Source organism: Sarcophilus harrisii, chromosome 3 (assembly GCF_902635505.1).
Source record: "Sarcophilus harrisii chromosome 3, mSarHar1.11, whole genome shotgun sequence".
Lineage (NCBI taxonomy): Eukaryota > Metazoa > Chordata > Mammalia > Dasyuromorphia > Dasyuridae > Sarcophilus > Sarcophilus harrisii.
Genome location: NC_045428.1, coordinates 503,428,074 through 503,450,700, shown reverse-complemented (window position 1 = coordinate 503,450,700; position 22,627 = coordinate 503,428,074). Strand labels below are relative to the sequence as shown.

Genomic DNA, 22,627 nt, shown 5'->3' with positions numbered 1-22,627 from the left:
TTTCTCACATAGTGAAAAATCTACCCAGAGAACATGGGAGAGGTGGGTCAAGGAAACATATATGAAGAACAGGGGCCATACGTGAGATAGTTAGGGTTGTTTAGGTAAAATCTAGATGATCACTTGTAGGGAATGTTGTCAAAAAGGATTCTTTCTTCTTTTTTTTATTATAACTTTTTATTGACAGAGCCCATGCCTGGGTAATTTTTTACAACATTATCCCTTGCACTCACTTCTGTTCCGACTTTTCCCTTCCCTCCTTCTACCCCCTCCCCTAGATGACAAGCAGTTTTATACATGTTAAATATGTCACAGTATATCCTAGGTACAATATATGTGTTCAGAACCAAACAGTTCTCTTGTTGCACGGGGAGAATTGGATTCAGAAGGTAAAAATAACCTGGGAAGAAAAACCAAAATGCAAACAGTTTACATTCATTTCCCAGTGTTCTTTCTTTGGGTGTAGCCGCTTCTGTCCATCCTTGATCAATTGGAACTGAGTTAGATCTTCTCTTTGTCGAAGAAATCCACTTCCATCAGAATACATCCTCATACAGTATCGTTGTTGAAGTATATAATGATCTCCTGGTACTGCTCATTTCACATAGCATCAGTTCATGTAAGTCTCGCCAATCCTCTCTGTATTCATCCTGCTGGTCGTTTCTTACAGAACAGTGATATTCCATAACATTCATGTACCATAATTTATCCAACCATTCTCCAATTGATGGGTATCCATTCATTTTCCAGTTTCTAGCCACTACAAACGGGGCTGCCACAAACATTTTGGTATATACAGGTCCCTTTCCCTTCTTTAGTATCTCTTTGGGGTATAAGCCCAGTAGTAACACTGTTGGATCAAAGGATATGCACAGTTTGATAACTTTTTGGGCATAGTTCCAAATTGCTCTCCAGAATGATTGGATTCGTTCACAACTCCACCAACAATGCATCAGTCTCCCAGTTTTCCTACATCCCCTCCAACATTCATCATTATTTTTTCCTGGCATCTTAGCCAATCTGAGAGGTGTGTAGTGGTATCTCAGAGTTGTCTTAATTTGCATTTCTCTGATCAGTAGTGATTTGGAACACTCTTTCATATAAGTGGAAATAGTTTCAATTTCATCAACTGGAAATTGTCTGTTCATATCCCAAAAGGGATTCTTTCTTCATAGAGTTGTTAGTTTAATGCCTGGCTCACAAAAGCAGTGTTTGGGGGCAGCTAGGTGGCATTATTAATGAAACGTCAGACCTAGAGTCAGGAAGACCCATCTCAGTTCAAATCTAGCCTCATAGACTTACTAGTTGTGTAACTCTGGCCAAGTCACATAACCCTGCTTACCTCAATTTCCTGATCTATAAAATGAGCTGGAGAGAGAAATGGCAAACCACTCTATTATCTCTGCCAAGAAAACTCCTAATTTTGAGACTGTTTTGGTTTCATTAGGTGCTTTTTTTTTTTTTTTCTTTTTTTTAGTTTATTTTTAATATACATTGTTTTATTATGTTAGGAGAGAGAAATCAGCGAGAGAAAAATCATGAGAGATTTAAAAAAAAAACAGAAAAAAAAAGTGAACATAACGTGTTGATTTACATTTAGTCTCTTTAGTTCTTTTTCTAGTTGCAGATGGCATTTTCCATCTAAAGTCTATTGGGGTTGCTTTGGATCACTGAACTACTAAGAAGAACCAAGACTTTCATAGTTGATCATCGCACATTCTTGCTGTTATTGTGTACAATGTATTCTTGGTTCTGCTTATTTCACTCAGATGCTTTTTATTTCTGTGTTATTCCCAATCTACATTTGCTTCTGGGTTTTATGTCTTTCAGTGACCTGCAGAGACTTGGAGAACTTCAGTCTGACCTGGCAGGAGTAGCAGACTTTTCTGCCACTTATCTTCGGTGTCAGCTGCTTCTCATCAAGGTTTGGCCCTGGCTTGTGGTTGTGGCAGTTATGATGTAATGACATTTTTAAGCCCTGGGGAGCAAGGCTTAAAGACCACATAGTATGGTGTGAGCAGTTAGTTCTAAAGTCAGAATAAGAGGGGTTTGGATGGGAACTCAATTGACTTTGTGACCCAAGGACACATGGGGAACTCCTTTATTTGTACTTAGTACTTTCATTGTAAAATGGGAATAATAATGCCTATTGCCTGTCTCATGTAGTTTCAGAGCAAAGGCATTGTGAACCTCAAAGCCCCATATAAATGGGAGAAGTAACACTTATTTGTTGTTGAGAGAAACTCATCCTCTGAAATACCACATGCTTACCAGTATAATTATATTTGCCCTTTAATTAAAGAAATAATAATTTCCAGGAAATAGATTGTTTTTCTAGTCCTTTGAGGTAGTTGCTAAAGACTCAAAGAGTTTTGTGAATGTGGGATGTCAGCACACCATGCAGCCAGGGAAATGTGTTTATGTGTTCAAGATGTCTTGCCAAAGGATGTGTTTATATCAGGATTCTGAATAAAACATTCTTTTGATGGAAGTATAAAATTTGAATGACAAAAACTTAAGTTTTCTTGGTATTCTTGTGGAGGCACAAGTCATTTCATTTAAAGTTTTTTTTTTTGTTTTGTTTTTTTTTTTGTTTTTTTAACAACCCTAATTTTCTTTGCTTTTCAAAGCAATCCCTTATTGACATTTCATTTTGGCTAGCCAATAAATTTTTGTATACAGGATTATGTCCAAGAAGTTATTTTAGGTCAGCAGAGTTAGACTATTTGGCTAGTTGAATGCTTGGTATCTTCAGTAGTTATCTATTCAAAAAACCAGTGCAGAGGATTTAGGGAACACTTTAAAAAACTATTCCCAGTTGGTAAATTTGCAGCAGTTATAGTCTGCTTTTAGACTGAATCCTTTTAGTATCAAAAAGGTATTGATGATGTTTTGGCTAAATTTAGAATAAATGAGATGGGTCAAGAGAGACCAAGACAATTATTAGAGGTTATTTTCTTCCTTAGCATGCTAATGTATTATAAAAGAACACTGGGCTTGAGTCCCAGTTCTGCCACTTAATTCATTTTCTTATTTTCTCTCACCTTCAGTTTCTTTATTTGCAAAATGTGGGTAATAATGCCTTGTCCTTCCTAACATTGAAAATAGGTTTTATTTACATGTCTACAAAATGCATAGTGTTAGTAACATTAGCCTGAGAGTTGGGAGACTGAATTAATAGTTCTGCTATTAATTTACTGTTTATCCCTGGAAAATATCACTTTGTCTGAAGTTGTTTCCACCTCTGTAAGAGACAACGTAGTTGGACTACATAATAGTATCGGTCCCTTCCAGAGCTATCATTTGATGCTTTAAATGTTCTACATTGCATTTACTAACATTATATGGTCACTTCTACTGTTACTCTGTATCTTAATTCCTTTCCAACTTTACCATTTTCCATGCTAAAATCCCTTAGCTCTGAAATCCTGTGTGTGAATTAAATTTAAATGGCAGTGAAAAAAGTTGCCAGAAACTGGCACAGAAATCCAGCCGCCTCCTCTGCCCCTCTCCTAATGAAAGTCAGCCTGTCTTGCCTCATTTCCAACAATAGGCAGAGGGCCTCCAGTGCCACCAACATTTTGAACATCTGCTCTGTATTTTCTGTGTTAAATACTGACCTTAACAATAAATTTGATTGAATTGAGACCTGAGCATGGAAGATTTTAATTTTTGCTCTTAAACTTATCAAAATGGATCGTAAAGTTTAGAGCCAGAAAACACTTTTGAGCTCATCGAATCCATTTCTCTCATTCTACCATTACACCCCAGCTAAGACCTGACAAGCCTAGAAACTGAAGTCTCTTCTGAATCTTTCCCAGCCTTTGCCTCTTGGCAGCCTGCTCATCCTTCAAGAGCCAGTTCAGGTGTTCTCTCTTCCATAAATTAGGCCTTTCCTAAGTCTCTTTATTTTTCCACCTGACCTCATCGAGCTTTGTATTTTTTTTTAATATACCTATATTCTAGTATATATATATGTATTATCCTTCTATTCAAATCTAAACTCCTTGAGGAGGACAGAAACTATGTATTTTATGTCTGTTTTCCACAACATCTAGTACTTAATATGGTGTTATAATAATGTAATGACATTAATTTTAAAAGTATTTATCACCATCTACAATGCCCTACTACCTAGTCTTCTGGGAACTTTTCATTACACAAATAACTTAATATCCTCTCCCTGCCCTAGACTCAGTATTTCTAAACCTTGTGAAACTATGCAGTAACAAAAAAATATTTGTTAAGCACCGACTTTGTGCCAGGCACTGGCTGAGTGCCATGAAGTCTTTTAGATGTTATTTCATTGATGAGCTGCAGCATCATGGTTCTTTTCTTGGCAGGCATTGCAGGAAAAGCTGTGGAACATGGCTGCCCCACTCTATCTGAAGCAGAGTGATATGGCATCTGCTGCTGCTAAACAGGTGAGTTTGGAACAATGGCCTCTCAGATACAACCTGGCTAGAACCAAAGACTAGCTGACTGAGTCAGATGTGTAGATCTATTCATGAAAAAATTAAGATCATATATATTGATATATATTAAAGTTCTTCACACAGAGCACTGTCATTCCTGATCCACATTTATTTGGCATCAAGGTAATATATGGAAAAGAATGAGGGGCTTGGAGGTATTAGAAAGATCTGAGTTCAAATCCTATCTCATACTTAATAGCTCTGTAACTCCTGGGAAAATCACTTAACCTGACAGTTTTCTTATCTGTAAAGTGAAGCTAATAAATGCACTTTCTTCACAGAATTGTTTGAAATTTAAATGATAACATTTTTATAAAGTGTTTTGTAAACCTTAAAGCTATATCTAAATGTTTACTATATTAATAATATATTTGACAAATAATATCTGTATACCTATTAGCTAGCATTTATATAGTATTTAATATGTGCCAAGAACTATTCTTATTGTTTTGCAAATACTGTTTCTTTTGATCCTCACAACAACCTGGGGAAGTCGATGCTATTATTCCCATTTTACATTTAAGGAAATAGGTTAAATTACCTGTCCAACTTCACCCAGCCAATAAAAGGCCAGATTTGAACTCAGTTGTCCATGACTCCAGGCCCACCACTGTCTCTACTGCTGGGTGTGTGTATATGTGTGTGTGTACAGATATATGTCAAGGTTGTGATTTTTCAAGTAGCAGTTTATGACTATGAGAATTGAACTGTAAGGAAAACTGAATGTCACAGACTCAAAACTTTTGAATTGTGGTACTGCAGAAAGCATTTGAGAGTCCATTGGAAGACAAGGATATCAAATCACTCTCAGTACTTAAAATTTTTAATTCAGAGTATTCATTGGAAGGTCAAATACTGATGTTGAAGCTTAAATACTTTGGCCAAATAATGAGAAGGCAGGATTCTTTGAAAGGGACCTTGATGCTGGGAAAGACTGAAGGCAAAAGGAAAAGGGAATGGCAGAGAATGAAATGGATAGTGTTGGGGAAGCAGCAAACATAAGGTTGGACAAACTTTGAGAGGTAGTGGAGGGTAGAAAGGCCTAAACATGCTATGGTCCATAGGGTAACAGAACCAGACACAACTGACTATATCTAACACTTCTCTCAATAGTTCATTATTTATTTACTCTTTCTATGGATCATTCAAAGGTAAGGATATTTGGGCATTACCTGATATTTTATGATATGCTTAGAAGTAGTATTCAGATTTTAAACAATAGAGATAACAGTAAAGAACTCTCATTTCCAATTTAAATGAACTGATGCTAAATGAAGTGAGTAGAACCAAGAAAACATATGCAGTAAGAGCAAGATTATTTAATGGTCAGCTATGATTGACTTAACTCTTCTTAGCAATACAGTGATTCAAGACAGTTCTAATAGACTTAAGATGAAAATGTCATCTGTATCCAGAGGGAAAACTATGGAGACTAAAAATGAAACATACTATTTTTACCTTTTTTTGTTTGTTTGCTGTTTCTTTCTCTTGGGTTTTTTTTTTCCTTTTGTTCTGGTTTTTCTTTCACCATGTGACAAATACAGAAATATGTTTAAAATGATTGTACATGTATATATAACCTATATCAGATTGTTTGCTTAGTTGGGGGAAATTAAGAAAAAAAATTTGGAACTCAAAATGTCAAAAAAAAATGAATGTTGAAATGAGGAGATTCAGGCCAATTCCAATAAACTTGTGATGGAGAGAGCCATCTGCAACTGCTGTGGGAAAGATTCCTTTCTAGATTCCCACCCTCTTCTAGTGAATGTAATTACCCTTTAACTCATAAATCCTGGTCCCTTTGAATTCCAATAGAAGATCTGGACCTGTCCCAGCCCCACCAGGATCTGAGCCGTCTTTAGGACTATACCCAAAAGCCCCGCGAGCTAAATCTCCCATTATAAAAGGGACACACTGGGACCCCCTCTTTGCACTAGCCATGTGAGGACCCTCTGTCCGGTGCCCTCCTTATCTCTACCTTCACCTATCTCCTTACTTCCAAACCCAGTAATAAACCTCTTTTATCAATCTTGCTCTTGGGTCAATAAATATCTTTATTGGGGACTTGCGCTGCTACTAGACCTCATTTACAGCCATATCCTTGCACCAAATCCAGGGGAATTGCAGGGGAGCTCTGTTTGACTCCCTGTATCCCACACCTGCCACTAGACCTCCACTAAACCCTAATTGCATTTAAGTATCCCAAATCTGAACCTCAACACAACCAGAAAGTATACTATGGGGATTGAATGTAGATCACAATATGGTATTTTCACCTTTTGTTGTTGTTCACTTGCTTTTTTCTCTCCTCATTTTTTTCCTTTTTTGATCTGATTTTTCTTGTGCTGCATGATAAATGTGGAAATATATATAGAGAAAAATTGCACATATGTAACCTGTATTGGATTATTTGCTATCTAGGAGAATGGGGATGAGAGGAAGGGAGGGAAAAAATTTTGAAACACAAGGCTTTTTAAGGGTGAATGTTGAAAATTATCTTTGCATGTATTTTGAAAATAATTAAACTGATAAAAAATGAATGTTGAAAGCTATCTTTATTTGTAATTGGAAAATGAAATATTATTTTAAAAATATTAACTACTAACTACTTGTAAAAAAAAAAAACAAAAAACAACAACACTCTAATTTCTTTAGTGCTTTAATATTTACAAAGTTCTATCTCCACCATACCATATTCTGTCTCTTAAAGCGCCCCTACTAAAGAGTCTTAATTGTGCATGGAATCATTATTGTCATCAATAGACAATGCCATTTTCTTTCTAGATCTTGGAAGAGACATACAAGATGGAATTCATGTATAGTGGAGTGGAAAGCAGACAAGTAGTGATCATTCATCATATGAGGTTGCAAGCCAAAGCATTGCAACTTATAGTAACAGCACGGACTACCAGAGGGTGAGTGATTCCTTGAATGTAGGAGAAATTGCATTTTCACATCTTTAAGTGACAGAAAGGGAGAAGATAATCTTTATTTGAATTTCTCTTAAGTATATTCCACAAGAATGTACTGGAGTCAAAGTTAGGAAATCTCAGTTCTGAATTTGACTCCTATCAGCTTGCTGCATCAACTTCACAAAGTCACTTTTCCATGGCTGGATTTCACCTTCCCATTCTTCCCATTAAAATGAGAAGGTTAGATTGCATGGTTCCTAGATGAATCCATTCAATCAAAGAATTCTAGATTTAGAGATAGGAGGAATCTTTGAGGTCAGTCCAGCTCCTTCATTTGCATATGAAGAAACTGAGGTCTAGAGAAGTGAAATGAGGATGATTAGGTGCAAAATAGAGAGAAAGAGATCTTCTAACAGCTATGGGATCTCCTTGGCCAGTGGCATTTGCAAACCCCAGTGAATACAGGCAAGAGGTTTGTGTCAGAGAATGGGATTTAATTACACTAAGAAGCCAGCTTTCTTGGAAGACAGACTTCTTAGTGGGCAAGGAATATAGCCAAGGTGGGTTAGATGGAGAAGAGAATATCTTCTGCAGTGGGAAAGGTCCTGTTAGAAGGTCTGTGAAAATTCGGGGTTCAGAGTTGTCTTTTATTAGCTCTCTAGGGCTCGGGGCTTCAATTCAATTCAAAATTGAATGAGATTACTTAACTGGGAGTTTGAGCCACTCAATGTTCACAATGCCCCAGGCCTAGATTTCCAGTTGAAAAGAGATTACTTATCTTGGGAGTTTCCCTTATGAACAGAAGGGTGTGGCCCCTCCCTAGAGGCTGGGAAAGTTTGAAGCTCAGGAATTCTCCCCCCAAAAGTGGGGGAAAATTTCAGGGCCCCCCCCCCAAAAGGTTAAAGGGCACACAATTTATATCCAGGGGAGATTTGAGTCTTCTTGACTACAGTCCCAGTACTTTGACATTCTAGCATTCTGTTGTTATAAAAATCTAAGCATATAAACGTGAGAAATAGCTCCATTGTATTTGTGAGAGTGAAGTTGTCTTTAATTGCACTGATGAGGTTCAGAACAGGTTAGAGAATTGTGGAAACCCCCCTCTGGCCGGTGCAGGTCCTTTGTAAATGAATTTACAAACCCAAAAAGTTAGACTGGCAAAAGAGGTTTATTGATACTGGGAAGTCAGCTTTTGCAGGTTGACTTCCTTAGTGGCAAGGTCCCGACAGAAGTAAAGGTCTAGCAGAGAAGAAGCAGATAAAGTTCCTAGGAGAGAAATTCCAACAGAAAGGTAAAAAGGGATATAGTCCTTTTAGGGAAATGTGTGAGACAAAGAGAGTTTAACGCTGAAAAGAGAATGTATTTTCAGCGAGCAGAGAGAACCTCGCAGGCAGCCATGCCAAGGGAAGTCCCTTGGCCTGCCATGATTCCTGTTTTGGCCTCTGCAAGGAATTGAACCCAGTTGCCTCTTTTTATAATTGAAACTTTGGGGAGAGGCTGGGGGGGGGGGGCAGTTAGAGTTGAAATCAAAATAGAGAATCATCCAATTGAATGAGTAGGCCTAGCATAATCTTCAACTCAATTGATGGCATGTAATCACCCCCATGGGGGTGTGCTGATCTAACAGAATGAAGCTACTAGTATATCCTGATTCCCTGGGGCAGGTTTTTTGGAGAGACAATTTTCAAGGAGTTTCTATCCCATGCCCCCTCTTCCCCCCTCCCCCCAAGTCAGAGAGAGAAAGAGTTTCCGGGCTCCCCTCATAAGTACAACTACAGAAGTGGGTATCTTATAGAATAGGAATGCTTAGAATCAATAAACTTGTCTTTTTTTTTTTTATACCTGAAATGTAATCCCTCCCCATACCCTATTAACTGAGAACCACAGATTTTACAGTTTATCCAGAGCTCATAATCCCCCCCACTTGAGTGTGAATCTCCACCCCTTATTATATCATCACTTCTCCCTTGGAGATCATCTTATTTGGATGTAATCCAAATAAGTTCAGTCCTTCCTTTGATTTCTCTATTGTCTGAGTAATATAAAAGTTATAGCCTGTCTGAAAAGTCTGACTCCCCCACAAGAATCTTAAGTGGTTCTTTGATCATCATACCTTCCTTCCAAATCCCTACCTCTAATTTAATTATATTTTACAGTGTATTTTTTATTTTAAATATCCACCTCTAATTTTTTCTCTCTGGTTTCAAGTCTGATTCCCCCACCTCGATTACATTTTCCTTTTATTAATTTTGTTTTCTTATTCTGAGTCCCAGCCTCCATTTCCTAGGTTTTAGCCTCACATTTCTATTCTCTCTGCACCTCTCCAATTTAATTTTTGTAACTGTGGAAACCAAACTCCCATCTAATTTGCACATAAGCAAGGGCTTAAAAGTAATCAAAGTGAATATTCACAAAGACAGCCTTACTCCCACATAACTCCTAACAAAACCCTAAAAATTCCCCCAGATTAAATGATGAATGAGAAGCTACAGTTGGTAATTCTTCTGCCTCAGAATACAGTCATCTCCAAGTCCACACAATAGGAAATGGAGCCACTAACAAAGCCAGCACAGAGATAGTAACATTGAGATACTAACATTGTCACAGAGGACAAACCAAAGACATTTATCTAGAAGATACCTCCGCCTAAACTCATTCCCCAGCAGGTTAGAATAATCTAGCCACCTTAGCCCTATGGAGGGACAGTGACTGTAGCTGCCTAATAGTATTCAAATCAGAATAGCCCAAGCCCAAATGCCTATAGATCTACCTAGAACTCTGTCCTGAGATGCCACAGAAGATCCTGAACATCAAAAGATCCAGGGGGACCTAATCTTGGGAAGAAAAGATCAGTGCAGGACCAAGGACTAGTAGTGAATAAAGTCTGGCCTGAGTATATAAAACTCCAATTCTGGAACTAAAGAGAAAGAGAAAGATAGATTAAACAAGACATCAACTATTAATGAAAAATTATTGTAGATGTAGGGATTTTCCCAAAAGAAGCAAGTGACTGTGTAACAACTGCAAACAAGAGACTCAAGGGGGAAAGTGAGTTTTTCACAAAGATTACATAAATAGCTAGGAAAAAAAAAGAAGTTAAAATTAAGTAATCCTTTTGCGGAAAGAATTGAAAGAGTAAATAACTTAAAAGAGAAAATGGTAAAACCTTACAAAATGGACTCTCCAAAATGTAGAATAGACCAAAAAGAAATCAGTTGGCTTCATCAGACAGCAAGTCATATTAGAGAAAAAAAATCAAGAGATTGAAAAAGTAAAAGAAAATTAAAATATCTGACATATAAAACAAATAACCTCAAAAAGAGGTCAAGGAGAGAAAATTTAAGAATCACTGGACTCACTGAAAACCATGATTTAAAAGAAAATAAACTCATGTACATTATATTTCATATGTCACATGTGAAAGCTTTCCAGGTGTATTAGAACTAGAAAAATCCCAGGAATGTCATAGCCTAAATCCAGAGCTTCTACTTCACAGAAAAACTACTGCAAGCAAGCAGAAAGAAGCCATTCAGATACCAAAGGACTAACAGACAGTATACCAGATCTGCTAGTTTCTTCTTTAAATAGGAGGTGTAGCCATGCAGTAAGCAGGAGATACAGGTGTCTGGCCATGAATGCCTTATTTGCAGAGCTCAGGGTATCATCCTTTGCAAGAAGGCTCTTAAACTCAAGGTTTAACTGAATACAGTACCTTTACCTCAAAATCTCTGACTTTCCTTTTTCTTTCAAGTGCAAGACTATCTTCCTTGTCCCTCAGGTTCATACCACCTTTCACCCATCCTTCTAATCTCTTGCCAAGGCCTACTGCAACATCGTTTGAGGGCACCTCCAACACTGCTACCATTGTGGTGCATCAGTAAATGTCTAGACTATTCCTACCGCCTGCTGGTGGGTCTGCCTGTGTCCAAATCTCTCCCTACTCCAGCTCACTCTCCATTCAGCCACCGAAGTGATTTTCCTAAAACACAAGTCAGACCACATCACTTCTCCATCCCCAGGATCAAATAGAAAATTTTCTGTTTGATGATCAAAGTTCTTTATAACCTGACCTCATCCTATCTTTCTAGTCTCCCTGTCAGATATTTTTCAATCCAGTACCACTGGCCTCTTTGCTGTTCCATGAACAGGACATTCCATCTCTTAACTCTGGGCATTTTTTCTGCTTGTTACCCTGTGCTTGTAATGCCTCTTGTTTTGAGTGCTGTTTTCCTTGGCTTCCTTTAAGTCCTAACTAAAATCACATCTTCTTCAGGAAACTTTCCCTAAGCCATAATACTTTCCATTTGTTACGTAGTTCCTATTTATTCTTCATATAACTTTTGTCCATGTTTGTTTGCTTTTGTTTCCCTTATTAAGATTGAGACCCTTAAAATCATTTAGTCTTTCATCTCCTTTTTGTATCCCCTGTGCTTACTTAGCACATTGCCTAGCACATAGTAGGCACTTAAACATATATTGATTGACAAGTTGTTGATGCAGACATGTTACTTCATGTAGGAAGTGATCCTAGCTTTGTGTTGAAGGAAGAAAGGGATTTTGTGAGGCAGAAGTGAGGAGAAAGTGGTTTCCAGGCATAGGGAATAAAGCCTGGCCTAGAAGTTTTGTGCCTTTCTAGCCAGAAGGCACAAAATAGAGTGGGAGCTTCCTGTGTGAGAAATAAAAGGTGGTGCTTATGGAAATGGACAGAATGTTGTGGAGGCAGAAATGGTGAAATTTGGCAACTGATTGGATATATGAAATGAGAGTTAGGGGATATTTCAAAGTAATGCCCTATTTAGGATGGGATCAGAATGGTGATAACTTTTGCAAAAATAAGGAAGTTTGAAATTGGGGATGGAGGGTGTGAGAGAAGGACAAAATGTTTTAGAAATACTGAGTTTGAGGTATTTTCAGGACAGCCAGTTGTAACTGGACTAATTGGTGATACAGCATCACAGTTTGGTAGAGACTGGCAGTGAATATATAGATGTGTTGTTCACATAGACATGATAGTGGAACCCTTGTGGGTTAATTAAGTTGCCAAGAGAAGCAATATAGAAAGAGAAGAGTGGGGGATGTAGCATGGAACCTTGAGGAACATGCAGAAGTGGGGTGCAGGGGCAGAAGCATAATCTGAAAGATGATACATAAGCAAAAGAGTCTGTGAAGAAGTGATCAGATGGAATGAGTAGAGGAGAATAGGATCACTAAAGCCCAGCAGGGAGAGAGTCTCTAGGAAAGGGAGAATTATCACTAGTGTTAAGTGCAATAAAGGGGGTTAAAAGGATGAGAACTGCAAAGACCATCAAATTTGGCATCCTACAGGAACTTTTGGAAGTGCAATTTGAATCAAGTGAAGAATTAGGAATCTAGGCTGCTAGGAAATGAGAAATGAGTGAGCGTGGAAGGAGTGATAGCAATGAGTTTAGATAGCATTAGATATTTGATGGGACTGCAAGGGACAGTGGAGCTTAGTAAAAGTTTTTTAAGGGTAAGAGATTTGGGGAATATGTTTAAAGACAAAACTGAAGAAACTAAAAAAGTCACCTCATCTCTGTTTTTTGGAATCTTTCTACTATACCAAATCTTGACAACATTTACAAGTGTCCTATAGGATAAAAAATAAATTTGAGATAGAAAGAGAAAAGGTGTTGATTACAAATGTTTCACGTAAGAAATAGCAGCTAGTAGAGATGAGTACATCATTTTTGTAGAACAACAAAGATCAATAAATAGGAGAACTGGACATCTGGAAAGATATAAATATAAATAATGAAAATATGCCCTGTGGTCATATGAGTAAAAGTAAATGCGAATGAATATAAACAGATTCTATTGGGGACTTAAAAAGTATTGGCTGAAACAGTATTGTTAATATTTTATACATTAAACTTTAATAATAAGTAGTTTTTTTTTTTTTTTAACAAGTTTAGTTTATTGAGTGAAATGATTCTGGCCAATCCCAATAGATTTGTGATTGAGAGAGTAATCTGCATCCAGAGAAAAGACTGTGGGACCTGAATGTGAATCACAACATAGTATTTTCATCTTTTTTTTTTAATTTATTATTTTTTGTTATTATGGTTGTTTGGTTGGTTGGTTGCTTTTTTCTTTATCATTTTTTTCTCCTTTTTGATCTGATTTTTCCTTGTATAGCAGGAAAAATGTGGAAATATGTTTAGAAGACGTTCGCATGCTTAACCCCTATTGGATTACTTGCTGTCTAGGGGAGAAGGGGAAAGGGAGAAAGTTTTGGAACATAAGGTTTTGGAAGGATGAATGTTGAAAACTATCCTTGCATGTATTTTGAAAAATAAAAAGCTATTATAAAAAAGAAATCTAAAAATATATGTTTAATAAAAAACTAGTTATTTTTATTGTTTATTATTTTTAATACTCACTTGATAATAGTTTTTAATTGGTAATGGACTAGTTAGACACATACCTTATATGTAAATTTAACTGAGAAACCCAGATATACATTCATTATTTAAGGATTCTCCTGAGTCTCTTTATTAGAAATTATTTTTGTAGTGTAAATATGTTCATTACTGTACAGTTTGGCTCTTGAGTCTTCTCACTTTGCAGATTTCACATAGAAAAGACAGATTTTGCTTTTTTAGATTTGAAAGCAAACTCTTGCCACCAAACTCTGTAACATGTCAAATAGGTTAACATCAGAAATTGGTATCATTTCATAGGGGAAAATAATATTAACAAAGATGCATTGCCATCTGTTTTGTTACTGTACCCTAAGGACTTTGGAACCTTTTTGTCTTTCTTAAAGCCAAAACCTTCCATGTATGTTGTCTCCTCCAAGAGAACATGAGCCCCTTAGGTTTGTATCTGATACGGTATTAGCATAGAGAAAAGCTTTATTAATTCATTTGTATTGTCATCTTGTTTTTCTCCCTTATAGAATGGAGCCCCTTTTTGGAATGTGTGAAAAATTTTTGCAAGAAGTGGATTTATTTCAGAGGTAAGCACTTCATATTTTGTTTCCTAAGTATACTGCGGTCACCTCTTATTTTACAGATAGTATACTAAAATTAACTGAAGTGACTTGATCACATAGTTAGGAGGGATGGAGGGGAGATTTGAATCAAAGTGCTATCAGTAATGATTTCTGCACAATCACCTGCTTGGGTTCTAAGGTTATCCATTACAATCCAGCCATTGTGGAAGGGCTCATGACCACAGTCTATGATTTCTACCCAGAAAATAAAAATAATTATAGTAATAGCTAACATGTATGTGGTGCTTAAGATTTGCAAAGTACTTCATATTTTATTTCATTTGATCCTTATAGTAATTCTAGGAAGTAGTTACTATTATTCTTTCCATTTTACAGATGCTGAGACAGACATAGGTTAAGTGACTTGCAGGTCAAACAGCTAGTAAATGTCTGAAGCAGGGTTTGAAACACATATCTTCTTGACTGCAGGCCTACCACTTTCCCCCCTGGGCTAGCTAACCATCCCAAGTTAGTAGACGACTCTTTTGGCAAGTTGTGGCATTATGGGCATGGTGCTACTCAAAATATTTTCCCATCAGAATTGTAATGCATTGTTGGTGGAGTTGTGAACTGATCCAACCATTCTGGAGAGCAATTTAGAACTATGCCCAAAAGACTGTCCAATTGTACATATCCTTTGATCCAAAAATGGCATCACTGAGTCCGTATCCCAAAGAGATCATTAAAAGAGGAACCCACATGTATAAAAATATTTATAGCAGCCTATTTTATAAGAATTGGAAATTGAGGGATTGCCAATCAATCAATTGGGGAATGGCTGAACAAATTGTAATATGTAAATACCATTGGTAATAATACTATGAATAATTATTGAGTAATAAATATTGAATAATATGAATATCATGTGATAATGGATACCATTTTGCTATGAGAAATGATGAGCTGATGGATTTCAGAAAAACTTGGAAAGAAAATATGAACTGATACTGAATGAAGAGAGCAGACTCAGGAGAATATTGCACATATGATTCAGTATGATGTGATGATCAACTATGGTAGACTTATTTCTTCTCAATAAAACAGTGATTCAAAACGAATCTAAAAGACTCATGATGGAAAATGTTGACTATATCCAAAGAATAATGGAGTTGAATGCAAATTGAAGCATACTATTTTCACTTGTTTTTTCTCTCTTGTTTTTTCTTTTTGTTCTGATTCTTCTTTCACAAAAGAATAATGTGGGAATATGTTTAACATGATTGTACAAATATAACCTATATCAAATTGCTTGATGTCTTGGAGGGTGGGGGAGAAAATTTGGAACTCAAAATCTTACAAAACGGATGTTGAAAACTATCTTTACATGTAATTGGAAAAGATAAATTACTATTAAGATGGTGGGGGCAGGGGAACATTTTCCCCACTTCCACTAGCATGTTGGTCTCCACAGAAGGAACAAGTTGAATCTTGTAATTTTAACTCTTCCACCTAGAATGCTAGTGCTTTGTCAAGCTTATTTCCTGCTATAAAAGGAAGTATGGTTTTAGCATATGTGCAGTAGACATTGGGGATTACAGAATTCCCAAGAAGTAAAGTAGAAAATGTATGTCTTCTTCCTCAGCCAGAAGAGGAACCATGCTCCTAAGAAGCCCACATCTCAAAACTAGGTATCTCATATCTTTCCCTATACACAGTCTCTACCCCAAGGCACCCCAAATGTAAAGTACAGGCTCATCTGCAGAAGGTTACAGAAAAAGATTATAAAAGAGTATGAGCAGTATTACCCCAAAACAGCAGAGGCTCATTGAAGAAGTGATCTTGTAGGTAGCTCAGTATGAAATCCAACTAAGCCAGCTAAGAGAAGGAAACTGGGACAGGCCTTCCTGTGTTGTTATTACTGACCTATTTTTATTAGCTATGCTAAAACCTTTACATTTGGATCCTACCCCTGAGGTATTCAGTATATTGAATGAGGAAGGTAGTCCCTAAGATATGGTCAAGAAAGAGCAGCTGATCCTGACCAGAAGGGCCTAGAAGAAAACCCAAGCTGGAGACCCAGTTTAAAGCATCATTTGGATGGTTGTCAGCATAACTCAAAGAGCTCTACTCCAGGGAATTCAAAAGAAGACGAAGATCACAGATGGATACTTCTACAAGAGGAAGACCAACATTTACTCCTGAGTCACACTTGATCTCTCATTTGTATAAAATTATTGAGAATGATCTCTGCATCCTTGATGAAAAGCTTGGAAAGGAACAGCAGAACACATCTTCAAAGTCACACTGCTGATGATTTTATAGACACTGCCAGTATTGCTTACATTTGACTATAGAATAGAGCTTAGTATTTATAATTTCTTAAGATATCTCTCAATTATTTATCTGTTAAAGTTGGATGAGCCTTCACAGATGGCAATAGACAGGACAATGAGAATTGCCATAAATTCAGGTTATGACCCAAGCATTTGCTGGTGCTCTATCATGCCACTGACTACCTATGATCTTCCAGGGTCATGTTTCCTTGGTCTCTAAATGATGATATCTGAAACCTGTCTTCTGATATTATGCTATTATATTCGGTGCAGGATCCAAACAATAAGATTTTCTATTGAAACCAATTTTCTCTAAATATCCCATCCATAAATAACTTTCTGCTGATTATATTGAACGTTACAGATTTCCTCAGGGAAAACAGCAGAGAATCTAAGTACATAGGAAGAGCAAAGTGAATGAAAAATGCATATTTCCTATACATGATGCACAGATAGATAATAGGCATCCTGTTTGATTAGTCTTTTAATAATTTGTGGCTGTCAGATAAATGGGTAGACAGAGATGAATTCATTTTGGACAAATAGGATAGATCTATAGATGGACAGTAAGGTGGACCTAAAATTGAATTGCAAACATCAGGGTGAATTTTATTTGTGAAATTATGAAGTATTAAAGTGGTGCCAAAATGTTCATTTTTCCCAAAGCCTTTCTTACAGTATGATCTCTTTTTGATGCTATAGGGCAGCAAATCAAAAAAACACTATAATGTCTTAAAAATAAAAATGACTGTTTTCTCCAAGATCAGTATAAAGGTACATGGTAGACATAAGGTTGCCACATATTACCAGCAATATTTTTTAATGCCTAGGAAATGTGCTTTGAACCATCAGCAAGAATATGTCTTACCATGAAAAGCTGATGAAGAAACAGGGCATCAAGACACTTGATTGGTTGCAGACCAATTGGATTCCATTAGTATTCTGGAAATGCTCAAAGACTTAGAGGCAGCTTTCCACATGCTGCAAGTTTCCTTTATTGAGGATTTACAGGAAGAAGTGACTAGCAATCCCACAGAATCAGTAGGTGATATGGGAAGATTAGGATCCTGAATCCTAATTATTCCATATTCCATATTCCACAAAGCCTTTCCTAATTCCTCCAGCCCACAATGAGCTCTTTCACTCAAGGTTTTTTGATTTTTTATTTATTTTTTGCTGAGGCAGTTGGGGTTAAGTGACTTGCCCAGGGTCATACAACTAGGAAGTGTTGTGTCTGAGACCAAAAAGGAAGACCCCTTGTCAAATAGAAATGGGGGACTCACAGTGTCTCAGAGGGCCTAAGCAAGGACATCCAGGTTAAGTGCCTGCTCTCTGCAAAACCCTGCATCAAGGCCTGCCCACACAGTCTTCACAATCCCAGCTCTGACCTTCTGTCACATATATGCTGTTGTCCTGGGACTCTTGTAAGTTCCTTCAGAGTACCATGGTTTCCATTCCTTCCCTTGATGCTTGTCACCATCTCCAAGTTTAGTAATATCTTAAATTATCTGATGCTTGGAAAGGCATCATATAGGTAGCACTTGAAGAGCTGGCCTTGGGGTCAGGGAGACCTGAATTCAAATCCTACTTCCACCATTGGCTGTAACTCTGGGAGCATCATTTCTTTGTGCTCTGAGGATCTCCTCAAGACTAAATGCTACCCTTTGATCCATCAGTGTTTCTACTGGGCTTATATCCCAGAGAGATCTTACAGAAAGGGAAGGGATCCACATGTGCAAAAATGTTTGTGGCAACCTTTTTTGTAGTGGCAAGAAACTGGAAGCTGAATGGATGCCCATCAGTTGGAGAATGGCTGAACAAGTTATGGTATATGAATGTTATGGAATATTATTGTTCTGGAAGAAACAACCAGCAGGATGATTTCAGAGAGGCCTGGAGAGACTTACATGAACTGATGTTGAATGAAGTGCACAGAAACAACAGATCATTGTTCATAGCAACAGGAATATTATACACCATGATCAATTCTGATGAACATGACTCTTTCCAACAATGAGATGATTGAGGCCAGTTCCAATGATCTTGTGATGGAGAGAACCATCAATACCTGAGAGAGTACTATGGGAACTGAATGTGGATCACAACATAACATTGTCACTCTTTTTATTGTTATTAGCTTGCATTTTGTTTTCTTTCTCATTTACTATTTTGATCTGATTTCTCTTGTGCAGCAAGAGAATTGTATAAATATGTTTATACATGTTAGATTTAATATATTTTAACATGTTTAATATGCATTGAATTGCTTGCCATCTAGGGGAGGGGGTAGGGAGGAAGAGAAAATCTGAAATACAAGGCTATGCAAGAGTCAATGTTATCAAATTATCTGTGCATATATTTTGGAAATAAAAAGCTTTAAAAAATGATTGAACAACAACTTCATACCACAATGAAGTTATTAAAACAACAACAACAAAAAAAAAGACTAAATGCTAACCTGATTCATAGGTGGAAGAATTTCTTCACTGGGAGTTTCCTTTGCCAGTTACATTAAAGATCTATCCTAAATATTAAATGCAACACTAACATACATTATCTCCTTAATGCCTTACAATAAGTTAGTGAAGTTGGCAACATAAATATTATACCCACTACAAGAAACTGTGATTTAATCAAGTAGATTTGGTTAGGGCAGGGCCAAGAGTCAAAGTCTTTATGTTCGAAATTTGATATTTACAATATGCCACAGCTGACTTCTTCCTGTCTGACACAAGTTTCCAGAACTCATTCTTTGTCTCCATTTTAGTGAATGATTGCAACTTCTAATAATGCTATGCCATGCTGTATTTCAGTTCAAAAATTCCTAGAAACTCATTTATTTGGACCAATTATGGAATTAATGCCTTTTTTTCCTCAATAATATTTTTCCAAATACTACTTGTAAAGATAATTTTCAGCATTTATTTTTGTAAGATTTTGTGTTTAAATTATTACGTCCTCCCTTTCTTCCCTCCTTCCCAAGATAGCAAGCAAGCAAAATGTTATACATGTACAATCCTTGTAAATATAGTCCCATATTTGTTCTGTTGTGCAAGAAAAATAAGATCAAAAGGGAATAACCATGAGAAAAGGCAGACAAACCAAAAAATAATAATAAAATACTGTTTCGATCCACATTTAGTCTCCATAGGTCTCTCTCTGGACGCAGATGGCATTTTCTATCCCATGTCTTTTGAAATTATCTTAGTTCACTGTAATACTTATTTTTTGCATATAGAAATCTGTAAGTTTGGAATTTCTATATTTCTGTGACAATTTTAAATAGTTTTTAGAGTACTCAGAATAAACAACTGGGTTTAGGTGATCTAATTAGTAGTATGATGTAGTAGCAAAAACACAGAGAATTAGAATTGAAGCTATTACTTTAGTTACTTTTCTGAGGCTGGTTTCAGCCCCTGTAATATAAGTAAAATAACATTTGTATCATCTTTCTTACAATATTGTTGTAAGAATCAAACAAGGTTGACAGGGACTGTGTTAGTACTTATCTTTTGCATAGAAAGAAGTAGTTACTATCCTAACATTAAGAAGATATAGGTGATTCTATGAATATTGTGTTAATTATTTTCATGTGTAACTTCCCAATCAGATGTTTCATCACTGAGTTGCCTCACTTGCAAGACAGCTTTGTGGACAAACTTCTAGACCTCATGCCTCGACTGATGACATCCAAGCCTTCAGAAGTAGTAAAAATTCTGCAGGCTACACTTCGACAGAGTACTTTTCTACACCTCCCTCTGCCAGAACAGGTCAGTTTCCATGTGCATGGTCAAGAATTTGGTGGATATGAGCTGCATATCTGTGTGTAAGGCTTGTGCTTGGGAGGAGGAAGATAGAGACAGACAGGCAGTCATAGTCCCGCCCATGAGGAGCTCTCAGCTTATATGAGGGAGAGAAAACATGAGCATGAATAACCACAGCACAAACTATAATATTGACATGCCTTTAAAAGAAGTATATCCTCTATTCTGTAGCCTATTTAACATGTATAGGATTGCTTGCCATCTGGGGGAGGGGGTGGAGGGAGGGAGAGGAAAAATCAGAACAGAAGTGAGTGCAAGGGATAATGTTGTAAAAATTACCCTGGCATGGGTTCTGTCAATAAAAAGTTATTTTAAAAAAAAAGTACATCCTCAAATCTGATGTCAGACGCTTAACACTTCCTAGTTGTGTGACCCTGGGCAAGTCACTTAATCCCAATTGCCTCAGCAAAAAATAAAAAAAAGAGCAGTATAGACAAAAAACCATGAATGAAAGAGCTCATTATGGGCTGGGGGAATTAGGAAAGGCTTTGTGGAATATGGAGCATTGGATTTGGGCTTAAAGAATAAGCATAAACTGGGTAAGGAGAAATGGGATGGTGGTAAAGGAAACATTAGGAACAAGAGAGAGAGCATAGATGTCAGTGGAGATATCTACCCCTGAGCCTGGTATACATGGTGCATTGTAGTAGGAGGGATGTCAGGCTGGGCCAGCTCCCTGAATTCTCAGCTCACAACTTTGAATTCATCCTGTAAGTCTTGAGGAAGCACCAAAAGTTTGGAGGAGGAGAGCGACATGATCAGAATGGGGCTTTAGAAAGTAGTGTCTTGTGTTATGAGTTAGTAGGATTTGGGAGACGGGAACTAGAAGGGGGGGGGGGGGGGGGGGGAGGAGGGTAAGTGCATACAGATGAAATGTTTGATAATAATAGGAACTAGTGAGCCAGAGATTTCCAGACATTTCAGTGCTGCCCACATTGACCTAAAACTCACAACAACATGGAAGAATAGTAAAAGGACTGGACTTTGAGGCACAAGAACTGTTTCAAATCTCGATTTTGTCATATAGTATCTAAGACCATAAGACTTGCCTCTGGGTCACAACTTCCTTATTTATAAAATGGTAGGAAAATATGACTCAAATGCTACTTGGCTCCCAAAACTCTCTAGTGGAGTCTTATTGTGTTGAGTTAGGCTTTGCCTATAAACTGTTTGTAAGAGTTGGAATGGAATATTTCATTAAACTAGGCAGACAGGCCCCAAATACAGACCCTTGTTCTTGTGTCTCCTCTGCCATCTTTTACTAACCAAGGTCAATCTGTGCCCTCCATCACCATGTGCTGCTTTGCCCTGCAGATCCACAGAGCAACCGCCACAATTATTGAGCCAGCTGGCGAGTCAGACAACCCTTTGAGATTCACCTCTGGGTTGGTAGTGGCGCTGGATGTTGATGCGACTCTAGAGCATGTGCAGGATCCTCAGACAATTGTCAAAGTACAGGTCTGTCCATGTGAAGTGTTTGCAAAACTAATAATCTGGGTGTGTTTGGGGTAACTCAGTTTTAGTCAAAATGCTACTTGGGACATGAATGATTTAGTCTTGTAATGAGTCTGTTCATAGAGAAAAGGATAAGTATGATTCAGAATGCATTATTACCTGTCTGAAAACTAGAGTTTATAGAACCAATTTTGTATATTCATAATTCTTTAGAAATTTTTTAGTTAGGTATATTCCATTCTAGGAAACAAATTCTGAGATGATTTTAAGTCTCTATACTTAATATTTTAAAGACATTTATACTGATAAAAAATTTTTTTTAAAAAAATATAGCTATTCAATTCATGAAATCTTTTTTGAGCATCTACTATATGCTGAGCACTATAGATGCCAAGACAAAAATGAAATAGTCCCTTTTCTCAGAGAACTTAACATCCTACAGTGGAAAGCAGTGTGTATACAGAGAAATACATGGAAAATATCCATGGTATACGGACATAGTAATTTCAGGGAGAGAGAAAACATTCACAATTTTCCAACAATCATGAAATTTCTTCTATATGAGTATTCCAATTAACTAAACATGAATATATCACGAAGGAAACATGGTGAGAAGGAAGTCTGGGCAGATGAATGCAAGCCTTGCCTTGGTTAATTTTCATGCATAATTTTT

The 22,627-nt window shown here is 37.1% G+C and overlaps 1 protein-coding gene across 2 annotated transcripts in view; it reads left to right on the top strand.

Moving 5' to 3' along the window:
- Window positions 1–22,627, top strand: part of INTS4 (integrator complex subunit 4) — an 87,096-nt gene that overhangs the window by 54,606 nt on the left and 9,863 nt on the right. For both annotated transcript variants that reach the window (XM_031961516.1, XM_031961517.1), the window contains 6 exons: window positions 1,831–1,924; window positions 4,344–4,424; window positions 7,260–7,390; window positions 14,307–14,366; window positions 20,286–20,445; window positions 21,814–21,957. In XM_031961516.1, coding sequence (XP_031817376.1) covers window positions 1,831–1,924; window positions 4,344–4,424; window positions 7,260–7,390; window positions 14,307–14,366; window positions 20,286–20,445; window positions 21,814–21,957 — 670 coding nt within the window. The remainder of the gene's footprint in view (window positions 1–1,830; window positions 1,925–4,343; window positions 4,425–7,259; window positions 7,391–14,306; window positions 14,367–20,285; window positions 20,446–21,813; window positions 21,958–22,627) is intronic.